Below are 18,781 nucleotides of genomic sequence, written 5' to 3'. Positions count from 1 at the left end.
CCTTGGGGTTACCATCTACTCACCTTGGGTGTTTCCTTGGGGTCCCAGCTATTCTACCTCCTTGTGACATCATCCTGATTCGAATCATGGTTCCTATACCACTTTCTTAAGTATATAGTTTGGTGCCCCCCTGGGGCCCACTTGGTAACAGTGCTACTTACTGTCATTCCTTTGCTTAAGTATTGTGTGCTTTGTGTCTATCTCCATTTAGGAGATACTGTAACGTACTAGATAGTGTTATATAATAAATATATACTTTTTATAACTATTGTGTGGTTTTCTTTTCATTTAATCTATACTATAAGATTGCATTCTGGTAAAAGAAACTGCTTTACACTCCATCAAGACTTAGCCTGAAGGCTGTTCTCCACAGCTACAACTTAGATAGCTTTCTAAGATTGTCTGAGACCTCTTAAATCCCCATGAGGGTCGTCTGGACTGGTTCAAGGTGCCCACTTCCATTAGTGGACAGCATAAACCGGCCAGCCTCTCACAGTTAAAAGCAAACATTACATATGTTAAACATGACAGACCTGTTTGTGAACATGCACACATATCCTTTTTTATGAAACCTTGCAGGTGGAAGTGTAGGGAATATCCAAATATCTGAGTTAAGCGCAAAGGGAGACATATGTGCTTAAAGTAAAGACAGTTATCTGCTGTATGGTGGTGATAAAATCTTCATCTTTATGTCCTTAACATTAATGCCAAAAACATGGTTTGATTTACAAACAATAAATGTTACAAGCGTTAAGGTAATGCATGCCAATGATTTAGTTCCTGTCTTATTTCACATGTATTACCTAATCGTGCATTTCCCTAGAACATTAGCTAATTCATTATGTTTTGTTTCTGTATTATTTTGAGCATCATATTACTGTAGTATAGTTCATACTTTGACTCATGCCAGGTGTCTCTGAGGTTGAAGACAAAGCAAAAGGGCTGTCACTGGGTTTGCCTCTCTGCAGAGCACACAGATCAATGGTCACGTATTACAGTTGCAATTGAAATTCCATGAAAATGTGCGTGAAGAGGGTACAAAAATGTCCAATATTTACGAGGCAAAATGAAATAAAGTGCTTAAATGGGAGTGAGTGCAGTATATGTTTAGAAGTGGTGATGTCAAACAGATTTGAGGAAATGCATTTGGGGAAGAGTGATAAGAGTGTGCTGAAGAGGAAAGAGAGGGTGTTGAAGATGTGCAGATGGACGAGATGTGCAGAGAAAAAAGGCATACACATCTAACATATTTTATAACAAATCATTGTTGTTGCGCTTTCTGTTTTTCTTTCAATGTTTATTTCGGCTATAAGCCATAAAAGTACAAAAAGACATATAAAGTAAAAACACTGAAATCATGCTAGCATACACCATGAAAGACAAAATCACCTATTTAAAACAACAACATAAAAGAATAATAATTAAAATCCACATGGCCAAAAGATTTAATAGGCTCAATAAGAGAATCACAAAGTTGTACAAATACAATCTTAGTCCATGTGTTCACAAAGTCTGAGTGCAAAAGGGAAGCGAGGACCATGAATTCTCAAAGTGCTAGTGCATAAAAGGAACAAAAGCCTCTAAAAGACCCCAAGCTTTCTTAATGGCCGAATACAGTCTTCGGTCACAGTTTCTCAGGGTACTAATAAAGCAGGGGAACAGGGTGATTAGGAGCCCCCTATGCTACCGTAACATAAAGCCCTGCATTAGACTTCAGCAATATGCGCCTAATCCTCTCCCTCACCAGGACATATCGAGAGGCAGCAAAGACAATACTTTGTCTTGTATCATATCTCAAAATGTGCAGGTGCCTCAACATGTTTTCTCACCCTTAATATTCAACATACTAGGAGACTCAATTTTTTCCTCCCATTGACATAAGAAGGACAAGAAAATAAAACGTGTTCCACAATTACTAGCACTACAGACTAGGCATTTCCACCTATCTTGCTCATGAGGATGGCCCCAGCCTGAGGTGAAGGAGAAAAGGGTGAGGGTGCCAAAATGAAACTAGAGATGAAGTTTCCTACACAATCTCCCATATTTTGGATACCCATCACATGAGCCTTCACACATATACTGAAAGATGTCCAGTACTAAATGAAGCTCAAATAGCTGAACTGCAGCAGTCAGGAAACTATAAACCTGCTACAGAGCTTTGTGGGCCTCTTCTTTCTTGTAGCTTACCACATCATTAGACTTCTCCTACACGGACAAACAGCACACATCATTCGGGTATGTTGCTTTACATTGACCTGTCCTTGAGACCCCAAGTAATAACCATCTTTGACTACTTTGTGGAGTCCTTTGCTTCCTTTGTTACACCTTCCTCACAAGGTGGCCTTGCTTTTCATTGAGGCTATCAGATGACAGAGGCTATAGCAATGCCAAAAAAGAGCATGTATGATTGCATCTTGACATCTTTCTCAATTTGACCCTTTCAAAGTTTCCAGATCAAGACAGTGTTTGGCCCATACATCACTGAAAGACAATGCCCAAATAATCACATGACGATTTTCCTGCTTTACAAAGTCTCTGTGACTCCGAGGTTAGTCAACCACAGCCTTGAAATGATTTACTGGCATATCAATCCACTTACCAGGTTTCATTTTGTGGAATAGCCTAACATCACATCTAAGACATGCAACTATTTCCATGAAGTACTTTTGAATGATATAGACTCACCTTTTCATTTGAGCTAGTGTTTAACATACCACTATTGTAAATACGTTTGACACATTCTATCCCATGCACCTTAATCTGAGTGGCTACACAGGACTGGACTCACCACCCTTGCCCTTCCTGATCCTATCAAAGTCTCTCTCGACATAACGATTTTGGCACATGGATTTATTAGTCTGAGAGGCCAGGAAATAGCTAGCAGAAGTCAGCACTTAGCAGTACTCTTGAAGGAGGCAGGAATAATAGAAAAAGGGAAGAGTTCTATCAGAAAAAGCAGGAAAACGGGACCGTGGAAGTACCCAGAAGTATCAAACCTTCACAATATATAGATGTTTGTGTATCAAGTAAAATGCTTGGCTCATAATATAGGTCAGACACCACATTATTGACCGCTGTAGGGCATCGTGTCTCCTGTCTAGTTGCAGAATGTCTGATAACTGATAGAACTGAGTCAGTTGCACTTGTAGGACAGCAGGCAGGTCATCATGCGGAGAGAAGTGCTGTGTGCAATGTTTGAATGCCACACTTTCACTTAGCAAAGTAAAGCAGAGACAGACAGCCCTACTTGCATAGAGTGTAGAAGCCTCAGTACCACTGTCGGCACCCATGTCTGCATAGCTCTTGCGGGTGAGCCTGCACATCAAAATGCAGTGCAGGAGGAAAGATCCATTTACACTTCATAAAGGTGGTGGGGAACTGTCATGGTTCTGATTCATTCACCTTGAATCCAGGGATACTTCAGTCTTCGACTTCACAGATAGTTTAGGTTAGAGCCTGTTATACTGGCAATTGTTTCTGTACCCAAGGTAGATCACGCTCAAATTCAGCTCCATGTCCACTGTGAAGGTTGATTGTCCTTGATGACAAATAGTTCCCACATGTAAGTATACTCACTAAGTTATTTGCTGCTTGTGCTATACAGATATCCAATCTGCCTAATTACAAGAGCCATAGGATGTAATGCACTTGTGAGGAGGCAGGAAGCATAGCCATTACATTTGTGATGGAGTAACCTGTCTGCCAAATACTAAATCAAGACCTTGGTCTTTTTTCAATCAGGAATTTATAAAGATATGTGAGGTGTACTTTAAAATAGGACCAACTGAAACTGGGATGCACAATTATAGCATCAGAAATTCTCATGTATTTGGAAACTTGTACTGAGTGTCAAACCATTCAGTCAAATTGGATAAACTTGTGCAAGAAAAACTTGTTAGACAGTGGATTAGTGAAATGAGTGATAAAATGGGTTTACTCTCCCTTGTCTGGATTATTATTATACAAAATATTTTTGCGAGCTTTGCATTCAATACAGTACATGTCTGCTGTTTATATGCGACAAGCAAATACAAAATTATATAGTTGTCGTCACCATGTATTCATACTGCCACTTATTTTAATATTGAATGTTACAATGAAATAGGAGCCCCCACAGTATTTAAAACCTCCACGTTAGCCTGACCCTTCCAAGTCAGTTACTTTTCATAATTTTCACATTGTGCTCACATTATCCAACTTTTAGATTTATTAAAGTATATTGCTGCTAAATATTTTCATTCTATCCAGCTGGTGGCCTTTGCACTACCTGAATATGAAGGGGGAGCCACTGAGATGTTTTGTAAGCTAGCCTTTGGAGATGGTGGATCAGCCTTCACAGATCAATTGTAAGTACATTTTAGATTACTTGTGACATTATTAAAGTCGCCAATCCTTGTGAATATATTGTAGGATCCTTAAAGTTCTTCAAGTGACACTAGCAAAGTCAGCAATCTTCGTCAATAAATTGTAAGTACCTTACAGTTCATCAAGATGCTTTAGTGCAGTTAGCAACATTTGTGATTGTAAGATCCTAATTGTTTACTGAGTGATATTAAATAAGTCCACAACCATTGCCAATAAATTATAAGTATCTTAAAGTTCAGCAAGTGACATCAGCAATGTCGACAACCTTTGTAAATAAATGGTAAGTACAATATAGTTCACTGAGTGACATACATGAAGTTAGCATTTGGAATGAACAAACTAGAATCTTGAGAATATGAATGATTTAAGCTACAAACAAGATACAAATTTACAAACAAGGAATTGGTAATTCCACTATTGATAAGCTAAATGGAATCTAAGCACCCAGGAGCCCAAAAAGGATGTCTGGAGTAAATGCCAATATGAAGCTCATAGGGCTCTCAGTATGATGTAAAATCTGACAAATGGGTGGCACTTTCCACACCATTCATTCAGCTTGTACTTAGAGATCCACTCTGCCCTAAAAGAAGTCGGAAGGATGATATCTGTCCAAAGTTCTAAGGGCATAGGAATTGTGATCATCAAGAACACTGGGAATTTGGCTTGAACAAGTGTATACATAAAGAATTAAAAAAAGCTTAAAAGGTGAAAATATCTAATTACATGATGCTACTTTAGGAAAGAGGATACAATAAAGAATTGTTCTGCACTTAGTGCAAAAGCTGTAGATAAGTGATTGAGAATTTTTGGTAAAGGCACATTTTCAACTGATCTTGGAAGATATTCCTAAATTTAGACTCTTTTTATCAGGTCAATGCATTTTTATTTGAAATTATAGAGCAATGTAACTATATATATAATGTTACAATTACATGTATGAGTACATTGCAACTCATAAAATTTAAAAAGCAAATAAGGTAAGTTTTAATCATAAAAGAAATAGAGAGAAGGAAAGAAAGAAAACAAAAGAAAAGTGAAAGGAGAAAGCAAATTCTAAGTTGGAAGTGAAGAAGAGTTGGAGATGGAACACAGAGAGAAAGCTTGATAGAGGTAAGATCTATTTGATGTTGTTTTTTATTTTAAAGAGAGACAGTATCAGTTCTGGGATTGTCACTGTGATTCCACCAAGTAAGAAATTATAATTTTGAAAAATCTTTCCAACAAGTTAAAAACATTTCCAATGAAGGCCCAATACAAATATCACACACATTAGCTACATTTGTAGGATGGCCTAGAAAATATTAGAAAAGTTAAATGGTAAATTACAATTCAAGCATCCAGAGGATGCAAACCATAATAAACACCAAAATCAATTAACCTCTTCAATGCCCATGACGAGCTGGTCTCGTCATGGGCCGCGGTTGCGCTGTGCCCATGACGAGACCAGCTCGTCATAAACCCCGCCCGCTAATGCAACGGCCGGCACAGGGCGGGGAAAGGGGCGGGCACTGAAGGGGTTAACATATTCAAGACAAAATAATATATGAATAATTAAACTATTTTCCCCAAATCAGACTAGCAAAGAGAAGCGGCAGAGGAATCAAATGTCTGTATACCGTAGTAATAGGAGTAAAACAGGAATACGTACAGCTCTATTATAAATAAATAAAGATTACTTAAGTAATAGTCATTGCTCTAGAGGTTTTGAATAATTTCAACCACAATCTATCACAAACTTCAACTGAATATGAAACTTGCAGCAAATTGCATTGAATTTGAAATTTGCAAATCAACTTCCAAAATAACTTCTACAAAAATTTTTATTTTAACAGTGACAGGCTGTGGGTATGTTCCTATCTATAAGAACAGCTGTTTTATGCATTTTGCATGCTTATAGTGAGGCAAATGGATGATATTTCTCTTGTAGAAATTCAAGCGTAGAAAAGGATTTCTCATTCCGCAATTGATAAACGTGTAAAATGCCCTGTTCTTTCCATTGCTTAAAATATTGTGATCTGTTACTGTTAGACCTGGCATCATTGGCATGAGTCTCTCCTCCATTTTTTTCTGTTTGCCTCCTCTGTTTACGATGTTTTTGCTGGTTTATTGCTTTGGGCACTGTGCCACTGCTGATCAGTGCCACAGTGCAAGTGCTCCCTATGTTAAATTGTTACATTGATTGGTGTTACCATGATTGGCTTGGTTGACTTACTGTTCAGACCCTAGTCTAGTGCACTGCGTGTGCCAAGGGCGTGTAAGTTAACTGCTGCTGGTGGGCTTGCAGCACTGGTTGTGCCACCCACAGAAGCAGCGTGCAAAATATGTCTCAGGCCTGCCACCGCGGCGCCTGCGTGCAGTCCCTGACTGCCATGTCGACTTGGTAAGGAAACCTACTTACCAGTCTCTAAACCTTCACTTTGCCACATTTCAGACACCTCTATGGTAGGCCCTAGGGCAGGGTGCATTGTTGGTAAAAGGTAGGTCATGCCCTGATGTGTGTGGCATGACCTAATAGTGAATTACAGCCATTTTCGTTTTTCACTATTGAAGGGCTACCTGCCTCCAATAGGCCAGACTGGGCAGACTGATTATTAACTCCATTATAATCTATCTGACTCAGGGAGCATGGTAGCAAGTCGAGTTTAGTATCCCTGAACTCAGAATTTAATAACACACCCTTTAGGATGGATGGTTTTTAAATTCTATGTTTGAAAATAGCACTTTTAGAAAGTGGCTATTTTCTTGTCCAACTATCTACCGGTCTCTGCTGGTTTGGTGTGTGTGTCAGGGGCTGGGTGGCTCCAGAGGTCTGAATGAGTCAGTGTGGGGTGAATGGGGCGTTTACACATAGAGTGAGGGAAGAGTAGCCTGCCCTGCCTGACACAATACTGGCTCCGCCTCCTGCTGGGCGACTGATAGCCCTGCTCCTGCCAGTGACAATACTGGCTCCGCCTCCTGCTGGGCGGCTGAGGACTCTGCCCTGCTCAGTGAATAGGCCAGGTGCCTCTGCCTGGCAACACCCACAACAAACCTGAGATGGTGGGAATCGCCCTGCTTGGACAAAGGGAAAAAGGGGTATAAGAGAAGGACCCCTGAACCAAGAACTCAGATCACTTCTGACAAGGAAACCTGTACCAAGGACAAGAAGCCTGCTGATCTAAGGACTTGCCTCCCCTTTCTGCCAGAGTGCTGTTTTGCTGTGGAGGAACCTGAAAGCTGCTTCTTTATTTTTGCCAAGGAACAAGGAGAGAGGAACTTGGTGTGTACTCTCTGAACACTTGCTAGGAAATCTCCAAGGACTGGAAGAGTGCCAGTCTCCTGCTGAAGTCACAGGGCCAAAGGACTTCACCATTTGCTGAATTGCTGGAAAGTGTTGTTTCCAGTACACAAGGGAAAATCTGCAGTCTCGACGCCAGCAGCAACGCCAGTGAGCAGTGGGTATCGGCCCCGGCTCCAAGTGACCCCGTCCCGACGCCGGTATCAACGCCAGTGAGGAGTGAGTATCGGCTCTACCTCCAAGCGACCCCGTCCCGACGCCGCTGCTGATCGCATCGACTCGACGCCCTTCTCGACGCCGTGAGCGCTGCTCCGGCCCGACATCCCTCGACGCCGCTGCGGATTGACCCGACTCCGAGGCACGATCGACGCCGACCTCGACGCCGACATCTCGACGCCGTGGATCATCATTTTCTTCGTTTCTCAAAGGTACTGTACTTGTGGGGTCTGTTGCAACTCCAGGCTCGACGTAGCGCTCCTCGCGGTCGACGCCGAACCTTGGGAATCTTGTAGACTCGACGTCGTGTGACTCCTGTGGGGGTTACATTATTGCCAAAGAACTGTGCTCAGAAGAATACTTTGCTAAAGAACTATTTGCCAAGAAGAAACCTTACTTGAACTATTATTTTTCCTTCCAAAGAGTATTTATTAAGACTGTGGTATATTTTTGTCGTTATTTGGTCTTGTGCTAAGCCTTATATAAAAATACTATTTTTATAATAACTTCTGTGTCGTGTCCATCTGTAGTGTATTCACTTTATTACTGTATGTGGTCATAAATGCTTAACACACTGCCTCTGAGATAAGCCTGTCTGCTCTGCCAAGCTACCAAGGGGGTAGCAGGGGTTATCTGAGTGTGTAATCCCCTTTCCCTGACTAGAGTTGGTTGGTCCCTATTTGTCAGAAGTGTATACCTCTGCCAACTAGAGACCGCCGGTTCTAACATTGGTGGTCAGCGGTGAGGATTTGAACTTTGCATTTATGACTCATGTGCAGTGATTAGTGTGCGCTACATAGTGAAAGCAGACCATAACGCAGCCACAATCTGTTTTTGGTAGGACATTCTATTTTTGTTCTCCGCTTTCCTGGAGCTTATTTTCTTAAACACTGCCAGTTTTGACCATGGAGAATGCCGGAGCTGCTACACCTGTGGAGAATGTTGTGGGGGAATTTGATAAGGAGAAGATAGATTCCTACACGCTAAAAGATCTAAAAGGATTTTGCAAGCAGTTTAAAGTTCCTACCACAGGTGTCTCAAAGAAAGAGGGCTTCCTCAAAGCGCTGAAGGCCTGGTTAGAGGCCAGAAATCCCTCTGATCCGGTGGTGGTACCGGAAGAGGAAGAAGAAGAGGAAGAGCCCACAGGTGGGCCAGTGTCATCTCCAGGCAGTAGTGCGTCCTCTAGGAGCCTTTCCCCCGAAGAATTAGAAGACAGGGAGAAGGAGAGGGGGTACAAGTTGGAAATGGCAAAACTTAAATTAGGAGGGCAGTTGGAATTAGAGAATGCAAGAAGCAAGAGAGAAGCTGAAATGGAGAGCAAAAGATTAGATTTTGAGAGAGAGAAATTAGCGTTTGAACGTGAGAAGATGGTGAGGGAGATGGAGCTTAAAACTAAGAGTTTAGAGTTGAATCCCTCTGGTGGCAGCACTCCATCTGTGCCTGCAGAAAGTAGGTTTTATTTTCCTAAAGATGTGATCAAAGATTACAGTAAGAATGAAGATATTAGCCAATGGTTTAAAGCATATGAGTTAGCGTTATTGGCCCACCGGGTCCCTGAGAAGGATTGGGGAACGGGGTTGTGGAGCCGCTTTACAAACGAGGGGAGAGATACCTTGTTGAGCCTTCCTGCTGAGGATAGGATGTCTTATACTCATATGAAAGATGCTTTAATGCTGAGATATGGCTTAACCCCAGAAAAGTACAGACAAACCTTTAGAGAATGTAAGAAGTTGCCTGGTACTACGTGGGTTGAATATGTGTCTTTTTTCTGCAGAACCATGGATGGTTGGATAAAGGGTAGCAAGGTTGATAGTTATGATGCTCTTTATGATTTGTTTGCTTTGGAGCACTTGTCTAATAACTGTTTTCCAGAGCTACGCCAGCACCTTGTTGATAGCAAGCTATCTAACCCTAGAAAACTTGCTGAGGAGGCGGACCGCTGGGTCAGTACCAGGGTCCACAAGGGTCCAGTGGGAGACTCAGCCAAAGGTGGGCAGGGTCCCCAGCAGAAGAGTGGGGGGGACAGGGGTAAACAGAGGGAGTTTCAGAAAGGGCCCCAAAGTAGTCCCCAAGGGAACCAAGGGAAGGGTTCCCAGCCTCCCCCTGTAAAGAAGCCAGAGGCCCCGACAGGTAAACCTGTTCACAGGGGCCCCATGACCTGCTATGCCTGTAAGCAGGTGGGACACCGTTATTATGATCCCCAGTGTCCCATGAAGGATTCGAATGCACCGCCGCGTGCACCCCCTCGTCAGGTAGCGAGTGTAGCCCTGGGAGGGGAGGAGATGGGTGCCCCCGGTGGGTGGGGTCCCGCAGAAATGTCCCTGGTCTCTTTAGGAGACGTGGAAATGGTCCCTCCAACCCCTCTGCCTAGTAACACTAAGAAATATAGGCAGTGGGTGACCATTAATGGCCATAGGGTGGAAGCTCTCAGAGACACCGGAGCGAGTGTGACAGCTGTCAAGTGTCACTTGGTGTCCAGAGAGCAGGTGGTCCCTCATGCATTCTACCCCGTTGTAGCTGCTGACAACTCACAGAGTCAGTGTGAGGTAGCTCAAGTTCCCTTTGAGTGGGGGGGGTCTCAGGTACTCTTCAGGTTGCTGTGAGGCCCGCCATGCCTGTTGATTGTCTCTTGGGCAATGATTTGGAGGACTCCCCTTTGGGCTAAGGTGGAGAGGAAAGCGCATCTGGAAATGTTGGGTCTGCCTGAGTGGGTGTGTGCGACCACCCGGTCCATGTCAGTCAGTAAGGGTGTTGATGGGGCCCTGGAGCCTGAAAGTATGGCCCAGGTCCCAACCATGAAGAGAAGAGGCAGGGGGCGCGGGAAACCGTCCCCCATCGTTCCCGCGGTCCAGGAGGGAGCAGACCCTGAGGGGGATGCCCTGGAACCGACAGGAGAACAAGTGGCCGAACTGGGAGACCTGCCCGAGCTGACCCATTGGCAGCAGGATGGTGGTCCCTCCAGGGAGGAATTTTGTGCTGAACAGAAAGTGTGCCCTTCTCTTGTGGGTATGAGGCAGCAGGCCTTAGCCCAAACGACAGGTGATCAGTCAGGATCACATTGGGTCTACTGGGAGAACGACCTCCTGTATAGCGAGCCTAAGGCTGCTGAGCCTGGGTCAGCCCGTGTGCTGGTGGTACCCCAGCGCTTCAGAGCCTTCCTACTGGGGTTGGCTCATGACGTTCCGTTAGCTGGACATCTGGGGCAGGACAAGACCTATGACAGGCTTGTCACCCATTTTTATTGGCCTCAGATGAGAAGGGATTCAGATATCCATTGTAGGACCTGTCAAACTTGCCAGGCAAGTGGGAAAAGTGGGCGGAAGCAGAAGGCTCCCCTCCAACCTTTTCCCGTCGTCAGTACCCCCTTTGAGCGAGTGGGAATTGACATTGTGGGGCCACTGGACCCCAAGACAGCCATGGGCAACAGGTTTATCCTGGTCTTGGTGGACCATGCCACCCGGTACCCGGAAGCCATCCCTCTCCGCACAGTGACGGCCCCCGTGGTGGGACGGGCACTGATGGGTGTTTTCTCCCGCATGGGGTTCCCCAGAGAGGTGGTGTCAGACCGGGGCACCAACTTCATTTCGAATTATATGAAGTCTCTGTGGAAGGAGTGTGGGGTAACCTACAAGTTTACCACTCCTTACCACCCTCAAGGTAATGGGCTGGTTGAGAGATTCAACCGGACCCTAAAAGGCATGATCATGGGTCTTAAAGAACCAATGAGGCGTAAATGGGACGTCCTCTTGCCATGCCTGCTGTTTGCTTACCGTGAGGTGCCACAGAAGTCTCTAGGGTTCAGCCCCTTTGAGCTTTTGTATGGTCACCCGGTAAGAGGACCTTTGAGTCTGGTCAAAGAAGGCTGGGAGCAATCTCCCAGGAAACCTCCCCAGGATGTATATAGTTACATGCTGGCCTTTAGGAACCAGACTCGGCGCTTCAGAGATCTTGCTCAGGCAAATCTGGAGGCCAGCCAGGAAGAGATGAAGCGGTGGTACGATCAGAATGCCACTCTGGTTGAGCTTCAACCTGGTCAGAAAGTTTGGGTCATGGCCCCTGTGGAACCTTGTGCGCTCAAGGACAGGTGGACTGGACCGTTTGAGGTTGTGGAGAAAAAGAGCGATGTCACCTACTTGGTGGACTTGAAGTCTCCCAGGAACCCCTTAAGGGTCCTGCATGTCAACCGGTTAAAGCCCCACTTAGAAAGGTCCGAAGTGGGCATGCTCCTTGCCACAGATGCTGGGATGGAGGAGGAGAGTGAGCCTCTTCCTGACCTCCTGTGTGCAAAAGAAAAAGATGGGTCAGTGGATGGTGTTGTCCTCTCTGACACACTGACCCCTGAGCAGCAGCAAGATTGTCGCCACCTGTTGGTACAATTCCCTGATCTGTTCTCCTTAATCCCTGGTGTCACTCAGTGGTGTGTCCATGATGTGGACACTGGGGACAGCACTCCTGTGAGGCACAAGGCCTACAGGGTGACTGAAAAGGTCAGAGCATATATCAAGGAGGAGGTCTCCAAGATGTTTGCCTTAGGGGTGGTTGAGTCCTCTAGCAGTCCTTGGGCCAGCCCAGTGGTCTTGGTCCCAAAGGCTGCAGCGCCTGGTGCTTCACCAGAACTTCGGTTCTGTGTGGATTACCGAGGACTCAATTCGGTCACCAAGACTGACGCGCACCCCATCCCCAGAGCTGATGAGCTCATCGATCGGTTGGGGGCTGCCCGGTACCTTAGTACGTTTGATCTAACGTCTGGGTACTGGCAGATCGCCTTGACTGATGGGGCAAAGGAGAGGTCTGCATTCTCCACACCAGATGGGCACTACCAGTTCCGTGTGATGCCCTTTGGGATGAAGAATGCCCCTGCCACATTCCAGAGGTTGGTTAACCAGGTATTGGCCGGGCTGGAAGATTTCAGCGCCGCCTACCTGGACGATATAGCAGTGTTCAGCGCCAGCTGGGAGGAACACTTGCGCCACCTCCAGGAAGTGTTGTTGGCCCTGCGCAGAGCAGGCCTCACAATCAAGGCTAGTAAGTGCCAGATTGGGCAGGGTTCAGTGGTGTACTTGGGGCACCAAGTAGGGAGTGGCAAGGTGGCCCCCCTGCAACCCAAGATAGATACCATCCTGGCTTGGGAACCGCCCAAAACCCAGACTCAGGTGAGAGCCTTCTTGGGTCTCACGGGTTACTACAGGAGGTTTGTCAAGGGGTATGGCAACATTGTGCACCCCTTGACCTCGCTGACTTCCCGGAAGCAGCCGAGACTTGTGATCTGGACTGACGCCTGTCAGAACGCCTTTGACACCCTGAAAACTGCAATGTGTACAGCCCCGGTCCTCCAGGCACCCGACTTTTCAAAAGAATTCATTGTCCAGACAGACGCTTCAGAGCATGGTGTGGGGGCTGTTCTAGCACAGATGAATGAGGAGGGCCGAGACTTACCTGTAGCCTTCATCAGCCGGAGGTTACTTCCCAGGGAACAAAGGTGGAGTGCGATAGAGCGTGAGGCATTTGCTGTGGTCTGGGCGCTGAAGAAGCTAAGACCCTACCTGTTTGGGACTCACTTCCGGGTTCAGACAGACCACAGGCCCCTCAGATGGTTAATGCAGATGAGGGGTGAGAACCCAAAGCTGTTGAGGTGGTCCATTTCCCTACAGGGGATGGACTTTACGGTGGAACACCGCCCTGGTACAGATCACGCCAATGCTGATGGTCTGTCCAGATTTTTCCGCCTTAGTGATGAGGACTCCCTGGGTGAAGGGTAGTTCTCCCCACATTTCAGCTGGAGGGGACACGTGTTAGACCTGGCATCATTGGCATGAGTCTCTCCTCCATTTTTTTCTGTTTGCCTCCTCTGTTTACGATGTTTTTGCTGGTTTATTGCTTTGGGCACTGTGCCACTGCTGATCAGTGCCACAGTGCAAGTGCTCCCTATGTTAAATTGTTACATTGATTGGTGTTACCATGATTGGCTTGGTTGACTTACTGTTCAGACCCTAGTCTAGTGCACTGCGTGTGCCAAGGGCGTGTAAGTTAACTGCTGCTGGTGGGCTTGCAGCACTGGTTGTGCCACCCACAGAAGCAGCGTGCAAAATATGTCTCAGGCCTGCCACCGCGGCGCCTGCGTGCAGTCCCTGACTGCCATGTCGACTTGGTAAGGAAACCTACTTACCAGTCTCTAAACCTTCACTTTGCCACATTTCAGACACCTCTATGGTAGGCCCTAGGGCAGGGTGCATTGTTGGTAAAAGGTAGGTCATGCCCTGATGTGTGTGGCATGACCTAATAGTGAATTACAGCCATTTTCGTTTTTCACTATTGAAGGGCTACCTGCCTCCAATAGGCCAGACTGGGCAGACTGATTATTAACTCCATTATAATCTATCTGACTCAGGGAGCATGGTAGCAAGTCGAGTTTAGTATCCCTGAACTCAGAATTTAATAACACACCCTTTAGGATGGATGGTTTTTAAATTCTATGTTTGAAAATAGCACTTTTAGAAAGTGGCTATTTTCTTGTCCAACTGTCTACCGGTCTCTGCTGGTTTGGTGTGTGTGTCAGGGGCTGGGTGGCTCCAGAGGTCTGAATGAGTCAGTGTGGGGTGAATGGGGCGTTTACACATAGAGTGAGGGAAGAGTAGCCTGCCCTGCCTGACACAATACTGGCTCCGCCTCCTGCTGGGCGACTGATAGCCCTGCTCCTGCCAGTGACAATACTGGCTCCGCCTCCTGCTGGGCGGCTGAGGACTCTGCCCTGCTCAGTGAATAGGCCAGGTGCCTCTGCCTGGCAACACCCACAACAAACCTGAGATGGTGGGAATCGCCCTGCTTGGACAAAGGGAAAAAGGGGTATAAGAGAAGGACCCCTGAACCAAGAACTCAGATCACTTCTGACAAGGAAACCTGTACCAAGGACAAGAAGCCTGCTGATCTAAGGACTTGCCTCCCCTTTCTGCCAGAGTGCTGTTTTGCTGTGGAGGAACCTGAAAGCTGCTTCTTTATTTTTGCCAAGGAACAAGGAGAGAGGAACTTGGTGTGTACTCTCTGAACACTTGCTAGGAAATCTCCAAGGACTGGAAGAGTGCCAGTCTCCTGCTGAAGTCACAGGGCCAAAGGACTTCACCATTTGCTGAATTGCTGGAAAGTGTTGTTTCCAGTACACAAGGGAAAATCTGCAGTCTCGACGCCAGCAGCAACGCCAGTGAGCAGTGGGTATCGGCCCCGGCTCCAAGTGACCCCGTCCCGACGCCGGTATCAACGCCAGTGAGGAGTGAGTATCGGCTCTACCTCCAAGCGACCCCGTGCCGACGCCGCTGCTGATCGCATCGACTCGACGCCCTTCTCGACGCCGTGAGCGCTGCTCCGGCCCGACATCCCTCGACGCCGCTGCGGATTGACCCGACTCCGAGGCACGATCGACGCCGACCTCGATGCCGACATCTCGACGCCGTGGATCATCATTTTCTTCGTTTCTCAAAGGTACTGTACTTGTGGGGTCTGTTGCAACTCCAGGCTCGACGTAGCGCTCCTCGCGGTCGACGCCGAACCTTGGGAATCTTGTAGACTCGACGTCGTGTGATTCCTGTGGGGGTTACATTATTGCCAAAGAACTGTGCTCAGAAGAATACTTTGCTAAAGAACTATTTGCCAAGAAGAAACCTTACTTGAACTATTATTTTTCCTTCCAAAGAGTATTTATTAAGACTGTGGTATATTTTTGTCGTTATTTGGTCTTGTGCTAAGCCTTATATAAAAATACTATTTTTATAATAACTTCTGTGTCGTGTCCATCTGTAGTGTATTCACTTTATTACTGTATGTGGTCATAAATGCTTAACACACTGCCTCTGAGATAAGCCTGTCTGCTCTGCCAAGCTACCAAGGGGGTAGCAGGGGTTATCTGAGTGTGTAATCCCCTTTCCCTGACTAGAGTTGGTTGGTCCCTATTTGTCAGAAGTGTATACCTCTGCCAACTAGAGACCGCCGGTTCTAACAGTTACAAATAATAACACTCTATTTAACAAACAATTAGTATATTTTATTATAGAATATTTGGAAATATAGCAACAATTAGGCATAAACAGTATCCTAAAGTAGAAAATTATTAAATAAGGATCATTCAAAAATATTCAAAAGTGGTATGGGATTAAAATGATGCATTAAGGCACAAGTTTGTCCAATTTCATTATTTACAGTCAGAGATTTTTACAACACCTTTATTCTTTGTAATTTAGTTAGAGCAATATGTGGGGTTTTGCTGTTCCAAAGAAACATGGGGGAAATGGTATCGAGTTGTTTAAAAAAATAATTCGTAATTTTAAGTGGGAGCATAGAGATAAAATATAAAATGTAAGGTGCAATCATCATCTGGTGGTGTTGAGTCTACCCCACCAACATAAAAAATAACGGAGACCAGACAGTAATTAAATGTAGTTTAAAAAAAAACAAAATTGAGAAAAACATTTAACAAAAAAATTCCTAATATTTGGAGAAAAAAAACCACTAATCTATTAAATCTTCAAGGGGCACTGTGTGAAATCGGACCCACTAAAAATATATTGGAAACATAGGGAATGTAATGGGAGCACTTCAGTTGTGGAAAATGGAATCTATAGCCCGATATCCTAGAATATAATCTAATTTCTTCTGGAAGGGATTCATGGAAGTAACAGGTTTGACAAATATACTAAGATATCATCTGCCTAAGCAGATAATTACATTTTCCCTCACACCAGATTGCATCTAATTGTTTTTGAAAAGGTTCTAGGCATAATAAAAATAATGAATATCCTTGGCACTTGCTCTCGGATTGGAGTTGTAGTTTCACAAACAAACACAAATTTAGTACCAAATCCAAACCATTCAACATATTTTGACAGTTAAAGCAATCAAAAGTTTTTGCAGCATCAAGTAATAATGCAGCCAGTAGAACTTCAATCGAGCAGCTATCATCTGAGGCTTATCTACCTGACAAAACCTGATTGGTCAGATTTAACAAGAAGAGGAATATCTGATTCCATATATTGTGCAGCTAGGATTTGTGCATATATTTTACAATAATAATTAATAAGAAATGTGGGCCAATGGTTTTTACAATATCTTGGATCATTATGAGTTATATTTAGCATTGAGGAAGGTGCGCTAGCATGGGACTGAGAAAGAAAGTTATTGTAAAGTTCCAATAACTGAGGTGCAAAAACAGAACTTAACGACCAAATTGGTTGAATTGGAAATCCATGAGGACCAGGAGCTTAAGGTTTTCTCAAGGATTTAATAGTCATTACCACTTTCTATAATGCATTAGCTGCTTCAAGATCTTGTAATTGACACTTTTCAAGGACACTTTTAGGAATACCGTCAGAACATCTGTCAATATCATGGGAAGAGGGAAGTGTATCTTTGGAATATAAAAAGATTTGAATTACTGGGAACTAGCAGCATTAGTAACTTAAACTGTATCACCAATCTCATAAATGATACTGCTAATAGGTTTACATTAAGTTTAAATTTTGAAATAGTCAGCAAGTATCTTATCTGTTTTTTTCCAACAAAACATTACAGGCATCTATGTTAGCGATTTTATTTAATTTAATTTTGGACTTAACCAGATCATTTAACATACGAGGTGATTTTGAAGTGAAGTAATTATGTTCATCGGATATGATTTGTTTTTCAAATGTGATTTGTATTGGTTTATCAAATATTTTTCTGGCAGTAAAAACAATAATGAAAGCTCCGAAGGAAGCCTTGAATGCATCCTAGTTATTAATAATAGATGTGTCTATGGGATTGTTAAAATGAAAAAGTCCTTAATAACAATATTGGCCTCAGTAATAACATTATTATCTGATGAAGGATGGTTATTAAATCTACATCTTCGAGAATTTATATCAACTGAGATTATGCCTAAAGTGGCCAAAATAGGAGCATTATCAGAAGGAAAATAGAACCTATCTCTGCGGTTTTTAGATAAGGTAATGATCTATACAGATTGCATGTCCTCCATACATTAACTAGTTGCCTAGAAGAGATAGAAGATTTAAAAGACTTATGGGACTGATCAGGTTTAAATGTGATGGCATTTCAAATACGGGGTTTGACTTAATAGGACCATATATAGTAAGAAATTGGCTATTTACCTGACCGCCTGGCAAATAATACATAATCTCAACTATTAACTCACCGGTCGGCAAAATAGTATATATTCTCTGCTGTTCAGTAAATGGTTCTTCTTCGTGCTTCTTATGCTGTCAACTCCACCTTTTTCAACTCCTGTATAGAACTGGTAAGCATTTGCTGACAAATCAATCTGCCATCTCCTTTACCACCCCCCAGGCAACTCCTCCGAATTCGGGGAACACCTTTCTGACTTGATTGCACATTGCGCACTCAGTAACTCAAACAATATAATTCTAGGCGACCTCAATCTAAGATGGAATGAAACAAAAAAACGTCTCATTCAATCCCTAAACAACCTCCTACTAGAAAACAATCTGACCCAACACTACTCAGAAGAAACTCATCACAGAGGAGCAACACTCAACGCAATTATTGCCGAAAGCAATGCAATCACCATTGACCACATCCTTCCCGTAGACTGGTCTGACCATCACATCATCCTTTTCTGCATCAACCAAGCGGTCTTAACTCAACACCCCAAGCAAGACACCCCCAAATCGGTTAGGAAAACAGCTCAGATCCCTCGAGCTGCTCTAGTAGAAAGAATAAGCTCGCTCCTCCCCAACATCACTGATCACCTGTCAACTATTGAACTCACCTCGCTTTACAACTCTAATATGACGCTCACCCTAGACAGCCATGCACCTCTGAAACTAAAAAAATACAGGAGCATTCCATCCAGATCATAGTTTACCACTGAATTCAATGAAGACAGAAGACATCTAAGAGCCTCAGGAAGAATCTGGAGGA

At 44.4% G+C, this 18,781-nt stretch overlaps 1 protein-coding gene across 1 annotated transcript in view; it reads left to right on the top strand.

Moving 5' to 3' along the window:
- The window catches only part of LOC146835058 (vitamin D3 hydroxylase-associated protein-like), a 686,483-nt gene that overhangs the window by 345,231 nt on the left and 322,471 nt on the right, over nucleotides 1–18,781 (top strand). The window contains exon 9 of the mRNA XM_085602724.1: nucleotides 4,249–4,346. Within this exon, the coding sequence (XP_085458850.1) occupies nucleotides 4,249–4,346 (98 nt within the window). The remainder of the gene's footprint in view (nucleotides 1–4,248; nucleotides 4,347–18,781) is intronic.

Source organism: Triturus cristatus, chromosome 4_2, assembly GCF_964204655.1.
Source record: "Triturus cristatus chromosome 4_2, aTriCri1.1, whole genome shotgun sequence".
Classification (NCBI taxonomy): domain Eukaryota; kingdom Metazoa; phylum Chordata; class Amphibia; order Caudata; family Salamandridae; genus Triturus; species Triturus cristatus.
Note: the sequence above shows the minus strand (reverse complement) of the source record. Positions and strands in the feature narration are given on the sequence as shown.